General features: G+C 35.8%; 1 protein-coding gene, 2 long non-coding RNA genes and 1 pseudogene across 4 annotated transcripts; 3 read left to right on the top strand and 1 right to left on the bottom strand.

The window, feature by feature from the left end:
* The first annotated feature begins 401 nt into the window (after nt 1-401).
* LOC122305571 (protein FAR1-RELATED SEQUENCE 5-like) lies at nt 402-2,826 on the top strand. The gene is made up of 2 exons (XM_043118165.1): nt 402-988; nt 1,903-2,826. Exons 1-2 carry the CDS (start codon nt 445-447, stop codon nt 2,733-2,735), a joined length of 1,377 nt encoding a protein of 458 aa, XP_042974099.1. The 5' UTR covers nt 402-444; the 3' UTR covers nt 2,736-2,826.
* Nucleotides 2,827-2,913: 87 nt separating this feature from the next.
* LOC122305570 lies at nt 2,914-3,267 on the top strand. Its single transcript, XR_006241165.1, has 2 exons — nt 2,914-2,993; nt 3,090-3,267. It is a non-coding gene; the product is annotated as an uncharacterized LOC122305570 (long non-coding RNA).
* Nucleotides 3,268-3,448: 181 nt separating this feature from the next.
* On the bottom strand, nt 3,449-4,257 carry LOC122303539. The gene is made up of 2 exons (XR_006240755.1): nt 3,988-4,257; nt 3,449-3,891 (listed from the first exon to the last, which is right to left on the bottom strand). It is a non-coding gene; the product is annotated as an uncharacterized LOC122303539 (long non-coding RNA).
* Nucleotides 4,258-5,857: 1,600 nt separating this feature from the next.
* On the top strand, nt 5,858-11,738 carry LOC122303748 (annotated as a pseudogene). The gene is made up of 12 exons (XR_006240808.1): nt 5,858-6,201; nt 6,277-6,350; nt 6,767-6,856; nt 7,040-7,117; nt 7,724-7,824; nt 8,321-8,513; nt 8,604-8,694; nt 8,775-8,839; nt 9,384-9,538; nt 9,648-9,729; nt 10,120-10,229; nt 11,087-11,738. The product of XR_006240808.1 is annotated as a sialyltransferase-like protein 2 (transcript).
* Nucleotides 11,739-13,681: the final 1,943 nt, after the last annotated feature.

The following is a 13,681-nucleotide window of genomic DNA, read 5'->3' as shown; positions in this document are numbered from 1 at the left end:
GGGCTGTGATTTGGAGAGTTTGGAGAATGGAGATATAGCAGAAGCATCATTTTGAGGGTGTGGGGTTCCACCATTTATGTTCTGCTCATGATTGTAATTTTCTTTCACCCTATTTGGTTAATAAGAAAATCCAACAAGGGATCCGAGATCAGATTTTCTTTTTAAAAAAAGAAAAAAGAAAAAGTGGGGTGAACCGGGTAATTAAGGTGCCATAACAGAGTTGAGTCAGAATATCCAAAAAACACTGTGTTTACATGATTGTGTGTTAAGCTTGGTTAATGAGATTGGATATGTTGTCACGATATGTCATGAAGTTCATAAAATATACATTTATTTTCCTTTCGAATTCTAATGATTTTAAATGTTGTGGAGAAATCTAATTTTTTTTTTTATTTTGATTTTGTCATTTTCATGTTGTGCTTAAATATATGAAGATTGTTCTTGATGGAGAAATGGGAAGAATGCACTTCTACTAGGCGACCGCTATTTTTTGTGGAAAACAGTAATTATATGGATACGCCAACGCCGGGGGATGATGAGGTAGTGATTGATAATCATGGTGTAGTGTTGGGGAATGATGATGATGATGTGGTGGTTTTAGAGCCAACGCCGGGAAATGATAATGATGGTATTTCAGAGCCAACCTCAGGAAATGATGTTGATGGGGTTTCAGAACCAACCCCGGGAAATGATGATGATGGGGTTTCATGTCCAACACTGGGAAATGATGATGGTGATGGTGGGGTTTCAGAGCCAACGCCGGGGATGTTTTTTAAAACTGAAAAAGAACTAATTTACTACTACAAGCAATATGGGAGACAGGCTGGATTCGGCATAATGACACAAAGAAGTAAAAGGGAAGATGATGGGAGTGTTAGATATGTAACACTTGGTTGTGCTCGTGGTGGTAAGGCAAGAAAACGTATTACCAACATTTCTAAACCCCGCCCAACAACAAAGACTGATTGTAAGGCTAGAATTAATGCAGTTTTGGCTGATGGTGTCTTATGTATAACTACTGTCTGCAATGCACATAACCATGAGTTAAGTCCACAAAAGGCAAGATTTTTTAGATGTAATCGTGCAATTGATGATTCCGTAAAGAGGCAGTTAGATATTAATGACAAGGCAGGCATAGGTATGTCCAAAAGTTTTAACGCATTGGTTGTCGAGGCTGGTGGTTTTGAGAAACTTCCATTTATTGAAAAAGATGCCCGGAATTATATTGACAAAGCTCGACACCTTAGACTTGGCAAAGGAGGTGCTGATGCACTTCATGGTTATTTTGAGAGAATGCAGTATAAGAATGATGGGTTTTACTCATCGATGGATTTGGATGATGATGGTGGATTAAAAAATGTCTTCTGGGCCGATGCACGCAGTAGAGCAGCGTATGAGTATTTTGGGAATGTTGTGACATTTGATACAACATACCTAACAAATAAATATGGTATGTCATTTGCCCCATTTGTTGGTGTTAACCACTATGGTCAGTCAATACTTTTGGGAGCGGATTTGATATCAAGTGAAAATACTGAAACATTTGTTTGGTTATTTGACACTTGGCTAAAATGTATGGATGGGAGGGCGCCAAAAGCTATCATTACTGATCAAGACCGGGCCATGAAAAATGCTATAGCAATAGTCTTTCCAAATACTCGACATAGATACTGTTTGTGGCACATAATGAGAAAATTACCAGAGAAGTTGGGTTCACATGCTGAATTTAAGTCTGGTTTAAAAAGTGGATTGCAGAGATGTATTTATGATTCTCATACTTCTGACGAGTTTGAGACGTCTTAGGAGGTATTTACTGATACCTACAATTTGAAGGAAAATGCATGGCTTCAAAGTCTCTATAGTAGCGAATGTATTGGGTTCCTGTATACCTGAAAAATATATTTTGGGCCGGGATGAGCACAACTCAGAGGAGTGAGAGCATGAATGCCTTCTTTGATGGATATGTACATTCAGGGACTACATTGAAAGAATTCGTCGATCAATTCGACAATGCACTGAGGAAGAAAGTAGAAAATGAGATGGCAGCGGATTTTCACTCATTCAATGCCACAATACCTTGTATATCTCATTTACCCTTGGAGAAAAAATTTCAGGCAGTGTACACGAATTTGAAATTTAAGGAAGTGCAGTCAGAGGTATTGGGGATTATCTACTCTCATTGTGTTATCATAAAAACAGAAGGGGCTATTACCACGTATCAAGTTAATGACAGTCGAGAGGTTGAAGACGGCATCAAGAAGTCAACTGTGCAGGCGTACTTTAATGAAGAAGAGTGTGAGGCAAAGTGCATGTGTGGGTTATTTGAGATGAGAGGAATTATATATAGGCACATGCTTTCAATATTCGCTGCAAGGGATGTCCAAGTGTTTCCAGAGAAGTACATTATGGAGAGGTGGAGGAAGGACATTAAACGTAGATATGTTCTCATTCGAAGCAGTTACGATGACTTGAGTGGTAAACCAGCCGCTACTCGATACTCTGGATTGATAAAAATATGTTACGAAGTAGCTACAAATGCCTGTGAAAGCGAAGAAAATTCCCTAGATATGACAGAGAAGCTTACGGCAATGAATTCGATTTATAGCAAAACAAAGTCCCAACCGACTGTTGCAAGCACTCATATTTCCGCTGATGCTGAAACTGGAAGTTCGAGAAAAGTCTTGAGTCCTCGTGTTGTAAGAGGCAAAGGGAGGCCCCCATCAAAGAGGAAATAACCTACCATAGAGAAGTTGCAAGCCAAGAATAAAGCTTCTGGCAAGCGACAAAGAAAAAATGTAAGAAGATTTAAATATTTTGATTTTGATATAGTTTTAGAGCATTTAAGTTATGCTGAATTTTAACCAATGACTATCTAAATGTAGGCAACATCACTTATAAAAGATGTACTAAACGCAGATTCAGTAAACCAAATTGGTACACCACAAAGTGTACCAGCGCAACTGCCTGGTACACAACAAAGTGTTATTTCTCAGGTAACTTTAGCTTAATACTCTCTATTGCATCTGTCTTTTGAACAAATCATTCTATATAGTTTGCATGATTTTAAATATTGCATGAACTTCTTGCAGGAGAACTTCGAAATGCATGGCCCTCATGTTGATTAATGGAAGAAATTGTAGACTGCTGCAGAAGACAATGTAGACTTTGTATTAATGAGATTTGATGGGTTTGGATTGTGTATTTACATTGTAGACTGTTGATGTTCTTGATTTATTTAATGAAATTTGAAGACTTAGATTCCACAAAGTCCGATTGTTGTTCATTTAAGTTCATGGTCTTTGTAGCTTTATGATTTGCAGTCATATTTATACTTTGAAGACTTGATGCATAAAATAGACATTGGATATTTGAACCAATTACAGGATATTTTCAAAATTTCGGCATGAACTATTTGCCATGGTAAACAGTTTTACCCTTGAATACATAGTAATCCAAAATACATAGTGCGACGTTCACATTAGATAACACAAAATCTGACGAGTTTCATACATAACTGCTGGGTTTGTCCCTTGTACACGCATTCAAAAAGGTGACAAACGAATCAATTATAACCAGCTTAACAACATTACACTTTTTGTTATACTTTACTTACTCTTCAATTGTTCTTGATCCTATCCAACAACAAAATAATAGAATTGCAAGTCCCCAATACACGCACAGTCGCATGCATGGATTGTTATCATTGTTTATTACAGCATGAAGCTCATCCCGATCGGAGGCGAGTTCTTCTTCCCTTTTTTGGAGTTCTTCCTCCCATTTTTAGAGTTGTTCTTTTTTCTCTTCGAGGTGATGTTCTATTTCGCTCGAAACTTTAGCTTCATTTTCCACTTCGATATCTGCCCATAAAAAATATTCGCAATATGGCCTTCCCTGCAGCAGCAAACAACTTATGATGATTAATTATGAGAATTAAAATATCAAGTTCAATATCTAAAGAAACATAGCAGAAACATATACAGTATTTACCTCTCTATTGTAATTGGGACACGAATAAAAAGGTTGCCTTGGATTTCTAGGGGTGTTCGACAATTTTAGACGTGCCATCTCCCCGCATAAACATTTTGGAGGGGTGTTCGAAGATGATGAAGCATGTGATGAGGACATTGCATATCAAAACTTTGAAAATCTACATTAAGAGAAAAAAGTTCACAACCAAAGTATACTAATTAGATAATCAGCTTCTCAAAGGAAGGAAGGCATGTCCACTTATGCCCAACTCTTATTTCAACACTCATAAAAGAATTCACCTTCACCCATACAAAGAATACACACAGAATCACTAGCACATATGCATTTATGTCAAGGAAATTGTGCATAGTTACCAGTTTTATATCAGAAAATAACACACTTCCAATGCTTTGAGCCATCTGGCTTTTAAAAACTGACTTTCTAATTTCAGGCTAGTTGGTTTAAGCTATTGTTCTTAATGGAGGGGTTGTTCATGAGTTTTTGTTCTTGTTTTTCTAGTATTAGAATGTATTTAGGTATTTCTTTTGTATACATCCTATGTACATGGGCTTAGCCTATTGCATTTGATGAATAAAATTTTTACTTATCAAAAAAAAAAAAATTACTCCCTCTACTTTTAATTTAACTTTTTACTCTAGGGTACTTTCCAATCAACATTAATGTAATTTTTTTTTTATTTTTTATTTTGAATCATCACCCTTCCTATAACCGAAACATCCATGTTTTCAATACAACATTGTTGTCCACAATCATACTAAAACTGCAAAGTATCCAAATTTTAGGAGAATTACCAAGGACAAATAAACAAAACATGAAGCAAATATTGTCATAATTGAAGAGTACATATTGCAGTAACGACGGCTAAATTAGAATTGAAACTTTCATGATACAAAATTGTATGGATCCAATTTCAAACAAACTCAAACTTGTCCACATAGTTGCTGATGAAAAAAGAACAAAAGTCATCTAATGCCAAAACTAAATTGAATATCCTATTCAAGCATCAATTACTCCTCCTCAAAGATGGTTCCCTTCTCACTGACATAGATACCATCAAGAAACTTTCGGATAACATTAATGTAATTAGATATAAACATATTCATGGGAATGATAAATACATATATGTATAAACACACACGATGATCGATCTTTACGTACACATGCATGCATTAATTAGCAATATCTCTTCCACCGAAACAAACCCAGCTGGATTGAGAAAAAGTCTCTCTACTAAGCATTTACACAAACACTTGGCATGCATTACGGGTAACATTTTGGGCTAATTGTTTCGACAGTCTCTAATCACCCATTATACAACAATGTCCAACTGTTTCTAGAATAGCATAGCTTAACAATACACAAAATCTACATTAATGGTTAAATATACTAATAGATTTCGAATTTATTTTGAAACCAAAGGGATAGTATCACGCAGATTCAAATTCAAAACCAAAATCAGAGGAATGGGAAGGGATACCCGAAAGGATTTACCGTATTTTCAAACCCTTAGCAAACGGAAACCGACGTACCAGACAGCGACGAGCGAAATCTGGGCAGTGCTGTGATGGGGTTATGGAGGGCCGGGGTTCGATTTGATGGGCAGTGATATCTGAAGAAGGAAAGGCTAGGGAGGGCTGGGGGGCTGGGGTCTGTGTGTCTTCTTTCTTAATTGAAACGGTGCGTTTCATTTAATATAATTGAAACGCACCGTTTCATTTAAAGCTTGCAATAGAGTCCCTGGGCGGGACTTGCAACCAGAATTATTCAAAAGGTACTATATGTAGCAGCACCCTATTCCGAGTCCCCACATTCAGAGTCGTACAACCTCCCATTGTTGATTCTTCGCCTAATTTGTAACCATTTCTCTCTCTCTTTCTCTCTCTTATATGCCTAGGGCTCAACATTTTATTGAACCAATAAATTGTCTTTTGGTGCATCTATCTACAAATGATTAATTATATCTGCACATTGTTTGTTTCTCTTCATAAGAATTTATTTAATTTATTTTTGTTGGAACTGGGAAAAGAAATATCTCAGTTGTAATCTGATCTGATTGTCGTGTTTTATTGATTTGGAATTCTTAGGTGGCTTACGATAAAGCTAGCAAGTGAATTAAGCATTAGATGAGGCTTTTGCAGTTTGGATTGTTAGTGTCTTTAGCTTCAGGAGTCGCTACAATACTCGTCTACCTTACCAGCGTCACCCATCTCTGTACGTAATAGATTATGTCTATTTGTGCGTGATAGATACATGCATGAGTAAACTCGATGAATGTGCCCTTTTCAGATGAAAGTTATTGGCCTTCGAATGAAGATTTGGAAGCCTTGCGGTCTTTGCAGAGCGATTTCCAGAAGTGTGTGGTGAGAAGTTTTTTAATTTTTAATTTTCTATCAATTTGAACATCACAACTTTTTTTTTTTTTGAATTATAATACCCCATGGCATAGCTTTCAAGTAGTTCATCCAAATTATATTACTACACTGATTAAATGATCACACCAATTACTTTGTCGTTAAACTTTTGATTGGATAAATTCACGTGTTTGGATATGGAAGTGCTTCATTTGACTTCGTTTGAAAATGGAGTTACATTTGTGAGGAGTTTTTGTAGCTTGAAGCACGTTATCAATTCGAGTATCAGTGGAAATTCGAATCCAGTGGTTCTACTCTTCATTGACTTGTGTTTAGTGGATCTGACTTCTATGGGAGCTACATGCCTAGGAAAGTTGTGCTATGCGTATTTTTTGTGTAGCTGCTGATTTTGGATTTCGGTGCAGAGAGCAAATGGATTAGGTATACAAGCTGCGAGTGGCAAAGATTATTGCCAGGTCAAGATTAACTTCCCTAGCGACAGCATCCCCAAATGGGTAAATTCTTCTCCTAGATTTTCATCAGATTCTAGCATAGATATAATTTATATATTATTCATAAGTCAGTCATGTCAGTAAACATTTACTTTTAATTTTGTGGTATTTGGTGTTTCTTTACATTGCTCAACCTTATGTTGTTCTTCTCTGACTTAGTTCCTTGGAAATTTGGAATGTAAACAGAGAGATCCTAAAACTGGTGAACTAGAAGGGTTGTCATTTGATTTTAATCTGTGTGAAACTGTGGCTAAATGGGAACAGGTGAGCCTGCTGTTTTCCTGGCAATCCTATCATTCAACTGTTTGATTAATTTTGAAGGAGACAAGATATGCCTGATAGATTTAGTAAACTATCTTTGTAATTGGCACCTTTGTGTCATAAAGTTAGGCCATGTTTGAGAAGTGAGATGAGTTGAGAGCATATCAACTCATATAAAAACTTCTCATAATTTCCTTCCCAAACATCACTTAAACGCAAAACACTTTTTAATTTCAAATCTCCAACTTTATCATCTAATCATTAAAAATTTCCCAAACTTCCAAAAAAAAAAAAAAATCAACTTTTTCAAATTTTAAAACAAAAATTATATTAAAAAATTATATTCAAACAATTTTTTAAATTTATAATATTTTTATTCAAATTTTTTTCTCCTTTCTCAAAACCCAATAAAAAATCTTAATTCAAACCATTTCACTATCATTCACAGAATTCTCATCTCATTTCATTACCAAGCATGCCCTTAATCTGTTGTTCTCATTTCTCTTTACCTTGATTATTGTCAAGTACACTGGGCTTTTTTATATGTTTGTTTAAGATTTCCTTATATGCTTTATATTTGATATGCCATATATTGAGTTTTTGGCTCAGGTGCGCAACAGTACCACAATACTCACCAAAGAATTCATTGATGCTTTGCCAAATGGATGGGAGGAATGTGCGTGGCGCAGGATCAATAAGGGAATACTTCTGTAAGTAGGTATACAACAGGATGGTACTGGAATTAGTTTTACTCAATCTATTGAATAAAATCTGAGAAGAAAATATTGAGAGTAAATCATCTACCCGTAGTATGAACTATGTAATATTGATACAATTGATCTATTTTCATGTAAGCTAATCACGAATTATGTGAAAGATGATAAAAGCTTTCTGGTTCCAATGGCCCATATGACTTTGGCATTGATTTTACTTCTAGTACAATTATGATGTAAAATAAGACAATACTTTTACTTGTAGTATGAGATTATATCATTTTGATGTGTGCATAACGAAATCTTACTTTCCCTATAAATCCTGAGAAAGTTAAAAAATTATGCAAAAGAAAAACCTTGATAGAGAGTTTTCAAGTGGCTGTAACTTTTTTTTAGATATATTATTGTTTTCAAATGTAAATTAAATTCTTAAAGATGCTGAAAATATTCACAGCCCCATGCAATCTGATGTAAGCTCATTTCTCCATCACAGCAATCGCTGTGAGAACAAGACTCTATGCATGGAGAAACTTTCACTGGTACTCCCTCAAACACCACCATATCTTCCCCGACAATTTGGTCGTTGTGCTGTTATTGGGAACTCGGGAGATTTATTGAAAACAAGGTTTGGAAAGGAGATAGATGGTTATGATGCTGTTATCAGAGAAAATGGTGCTCCAATCCAGGTCAAGCTGCTTCTCTATTGATGTTAGAATTCTGGCGTTTGCTTCACTTAATAACTGATCTTCCTTTTTCTGTTATTGGATGCATTGCAGATCTATTCAGACCATGTTGGCAAAAAGAGTACATTCCGTGTTCTTAATAGGGGATCTGCCAAAGCTCTTGATAAAGTTGTGGAGTTAGATGGTATGAGCACCATGCTCTATTGTAATCTGTGAATACTGTCACATTTTACCAGGAGAACACTGAAGATATGGTTTCTGCAGAAAGAAGGAGGGAGGTCTTGATCATTAAAACGACAATTCATGATATCATGAGGAAAATGATACTGGTCTGTATGTTGCTTCCCTGTAGTTTTGCTGGTCCCACTGGAAAACAATTGGTCGACTCCAATTTTTGTTGCATAAATGCACTTATAAAAAATATATATATATTTGTTGCATAAATGTTATTGTTTCTCCTAACATTTCCCTCTTGCTGTAAATCACCGTCTAGAAACATAATAATTATTTCATAATTTTTGTGACTTAAAAAAATTGGTACTTATTTGTACATTCATTCCTTGAAAGTTGTAAATATATTTCTATACTCTAGAAATTTGCTTTTCATTGCTGATTTTGACCCAAAGATGAAAAGGGTTTGCTTGATGACAGCAAACCAATTTTTGAAATCTCCGCTCTTGTCTACTTGTCGAAATTTTGCTCTTACTTTCCCCTATACCCCCAAAAAAATTGGAGAAATCTTTATCATTTGTATTCCCGCTTGAATAAATGCTCACTTTGGCATTCCTTGATAATATAACATTACTTCCTTGCTTTTGGGAATAATTATATTACTGAAAGCTTGAATTTTCTTTTTGGGGCCTTCTTATGCAGGATATTCCAATAAAAAATCCTGTATATCTCATGCTGGGTGCATCCTTTGGTTCAGCAGCTAAAGGAACTGGGCTCAAGGCTCTTGAATTTGCTCTCTCTATTTGCTAATCAGTAGATATGTATGGCTTCACTGTGGATCCCGGTTATAAAGAATGGTATAAAATTTCTTTCAGATGTTAGTGTTTCCAAATGAACTACTTTTATGTAAGGGATCCTTGTAAAATTCTTTCAGGACTAACCCATCAAAAATATATATTCTTTCAGGACTAGATATTTCTCAGAATCTCGACAAGGTCATACTCCTTTGCATGGTAGGGCTTATTATCAAATGATGGAATGTTTGGGAGTAAGTCTACAAGCTTCTTTTCTCTATCGATGCATGTATAGTTTTGTTGGTATTAACCTAATGATGATTGGATCAGAATAAGTTTTTATTCTTTTTGAGAGAACAAAGACCACCAGTGCTCAGTCCCTGTTATGGGGCTTTGAAGTTGCAAACTCTATTAACAGGGTTCATTGAGCAAACAGTTTTATGTTGATTACTGAATTACAATCTTGATGATCGCAAAATATGTAGGGTTATGCTTTAGTTTAATTTTTGCAAATAGAACTTTTTCTAGTAACAGCTTGTATGGGTGCTCCATCGCACTTCCTTCTTGATATAAGTGAAATATTATTATTTGTTATTAATTCTATATCATCAACTTCGTTTTGTCTTTTTCTTCTGCTTGTTAAGCTGATCAAAATCCATTCTCCTATGCGAGCTGATCCAAATCGTGTCATCAAATGGGTACCAAGCCAAGGCAGAATTAGAGCTGCTAGAATTGCATCAGAGAAATTATTGAGGTAAGTGATCTTCTATTTTTCTTTGTAGATTTGAAAATTTATAGTTGAGAATAAGCTGCTAAAATTCAATGGCTTGATGTTTGTCCATGAATGAATTGTGCAACTTCTAGTTTTATAAACCTTTGCAATTGGGATTGTCAAGTACTTGGAGTATGTTTGTGTATTGAGAGGTTTTGAAATTGTTTCACCAGTTTTATGTGACAGGAGTCATCCATTTGTTGCAAGTGCTACAATTCCACAGTTTTGAGGCATGAGCTGATTCGTACATAGTTGCATCAACCATCAATATTGGAAAGAAAGAAAATTTTCTGGATTTGTTTTTTAAATAGATCCATTATATGGAGTATTTCTGACTAATGAAAGCTCTGCACGACTACTGCCTTTCCCTTTATAGCAAAATTTTTTATTTGTGACATTTCAAACTTGATATCTTTGTCTGCATTGTTAATTGAGATTTTTAATGCATTATTTCTTTTCTAATATAATATTAAGGAGAGGAATAGATGGAGTTTATAAAGCGTAATTCACAGCCCAGATTACTTTTTAATAAGCTCGAGTGCTAGAGTTCTTGAGTAGATTCATATTCAATAACACGAAGATCAATTTACTATGAGCAATGCTAGGACACAGGGTCCATGCCCATTCCAAACCATTTCTGATTTCCAATTAAGTTGAAACCTATTGTCTTGAACATGTGGTGAATAATGCTTCTGTGTTATGATCCTATGGGTTAACAATTGTTAAAGACCCAACCATTGATCCAAAAGCTGTAGAACTATTGGATACTAATTTGGTTAAACTTTTAACCCTAAAAATCATAACATTCTGTTAATGTGTTATTTTATAATTTTGTGCAGGAGGGTTGGAGGTGCGTCAGGTGACCCACTTGCCTCGTGTTCAATCATTAAGAAGCAAGTTGCGAGAAAGCCTATAGCATTGTCAAACATCAGAAAGGCGGCTGCTGACCATCAAAAATTTGTGAAGGGCACAACCATGTACCCGCTAGAGCAGAGTCTTGGACAAGGGTACTTTGCACAGTGCCAGCCAATTAAATCACGCAGAGCTGACTGATATGTGATTTATATCAGTTTTTCTATCAGCAATTGGATGAAGAAATAGTTGCAGGTCGATGATTGTTGAGTTTATTCCGGAAGCAGCTAGTATCTGTCAGTCCATGTTAAAGAATTTGGCCAAGGCGTTGAAGATTTTTCACGCCTCGGCCTTTTGTAAAAGCTTCACTAGTTCCCCCCATAGGCGGATGGCAATTGGGTTGCAGGTGGAGGATATGCTTCCGTTCCTTCTAAATGCACTTGTTTCAGCTGAAAGAATGTTCAAGAGATTGCGAGTACGCAGAAAAGGGTTTCTTTGTAACAGTCATTCCTTTTTATTTTAACGGGAAAAATAAAAAAAGCACAAAATTTGTCAATTTTATTGGTTTACTTTTCCTTTTGTAAGTGAATTTTTCTACAATATATTGGCAATTCGTCAAATATTTCAAATTCTGTCTAACCTTGGTACTTCTTTTGCTTTAGTTTCCTTCGGCTAGTTTCCAACGGTTGTGCGTATAATGGATCAAAGGCCCAAAGCCCAACCACCTGGTTTGTTCATACTCTTTAGGACAGTTGCATTATCGGTGTTTCTGCTTTGTTTTGATACTTTGAACCTTCAACATTTTTATTCGTCTCTTCCTAGTATTCTTGAGTCCCTCACTCCCAAACCTCAGTGCATTCCCTCGACTTAATAAAGGGCTAGTAAAAAAAAACATCTGATCTTCAATTATTTGGATGTATTATTAATTCCACTTTACTGCTTCTAAATAAATCTTCCTTGCATTGCATTGCAGAGAACTGCTAGATGACTTGTATTAAACGTATTCATCAGGTATCACAACTTTCACCAGTTGGTTTTGGTGCTTTTGGTTCGTTGACCTCTGGAAAGCAATTTGATTTTTGAAAATCAAAGTATTTCCAAGTGGTAATCATATTAGTGTTCTCCATCTACGTTTGTTGTTCTATTGAGTGCTCCAGTAGATAGACTGAGCTAGCTTCATGGAGTAATTCATCAGAATTATGATATGGTTTGAGGGAAAGGTTGGCTCCTCATGCCCATCTAACTTCTATTGCTTCCCCGCAGAATAAGAAAACCCAGCAGAAGCTATTTAATAAAATAAGAACTAATCTCTCTCTCTCTCTCTCTCTCTCTCCATATGATTTCTACATATGGAGCTGAAGCAGGGATGATTGCAAGTTTTTTTTTATAGTTTTTTTTTTTTTGTTAATTTGATAGATAGGAATAAATTAGCATGCATTTGCATTTCTATCCTATTTACAAGAATCATAAAAAGTAGCATGCGGTTAATTTAAATATGTTTTAGTGCTCTTCATTTCATCATTGATCATGTGTTTCAGTGATAAATGTTTGTTTTTGCCGTCTTGAGATCTTCTAAAGAAAATTATTCTTTTGATTAAACAAATGGAAACTTTGCCATAGGAGGGTGTGATGCTCCTAAACATAGGATGGATGCTGGAGCTATGAATTCAAGACCCATTACCATTGGATGCATGCCCTAACTTACGAATAAAAAACAAAAGGAGAGAGAGAGAGCATAGTTTTTTCAGAATCCTTTATATATTTAAGTTCATTAAAATTTCATTTAAGCGTCCAATGGTTATTATTTTCCATGACAATAGGGAACTTCTAGGCCAGCACATGATGGTGTCTTTGTCGATGAGATTGGTTTCTCTCCCGACGACTTGCGAAAATCTGATCCACTCAGAGTCATGATACGTGTAAGCAGTACTCGAGTCCAATTGCTTTTCATATGGGTTGATTCCAAGAACCTTTCCATTAAAGTTACTCTACACTTTTGACTTATCTCAGGTACCAATGACTACAACTACCGCAATTTCAATTGGACTTTTATGCTTCATATTATTTATATCTTCCCACAAAGAACAATACAGAATTTACTTTAGCGGCTGCTTTGCTACATATAATTCTCCACCTCACTTCCCACTTCCATTCTCGTTCTCCTGTGTCCACACCCATTTGGGGCAGTTTGTGAAGTTGGAAGTTTCACTTTGGTAGAGGGAGCATTCCCCCATTCCAGATCATCAGCTCCCTAGCTAGGTTGGAAGAGAGAGTACTGATCAAGGATTCAATTCTCTCAACACTTGTGTTGAGTCAGTGCTGCCTGACAGCATTATTATTCCCATTAAAACCTGGATTTCTCACTTTTCAGAAAGGCTTATAAATTTTTGTGTATCTTTACTGCTGAATGCTAAGGTCATCATCTTTAAAACTTTTGAGTTTCTCCTTTGATTTCATGGTTGCAAATGAAATAATCATGGACCCATATATGCTATGATTTTCAGATCCCAGCAGGGTCTAACCCTCTAAGAAATATCAGGATAATTTTTTTAAGAAAAGAACAAGAATATAAAAGTCTGTCT

Source organism: Carya illinoinensis, chromosome 3, assembly GCF_018687715.1.
Source record: "Carya illinoinensis cultivar Pawnee chromosome 3, C.illinoinensisPawnee_v1, whole genome shotgun sequence".
NCBI classification, from domain to species: Eukaryota; Viridiplantae; Streptophyta; class Magnoliopsida; order Fagales; family Juglandaceae; genus Carya; species Carya illinoinensis.
The sequence above is the reverse complement of the archived record's forward strand: the minus strand, read 5'-3'. Positions and strand labels throughout refer to the sequence as shown.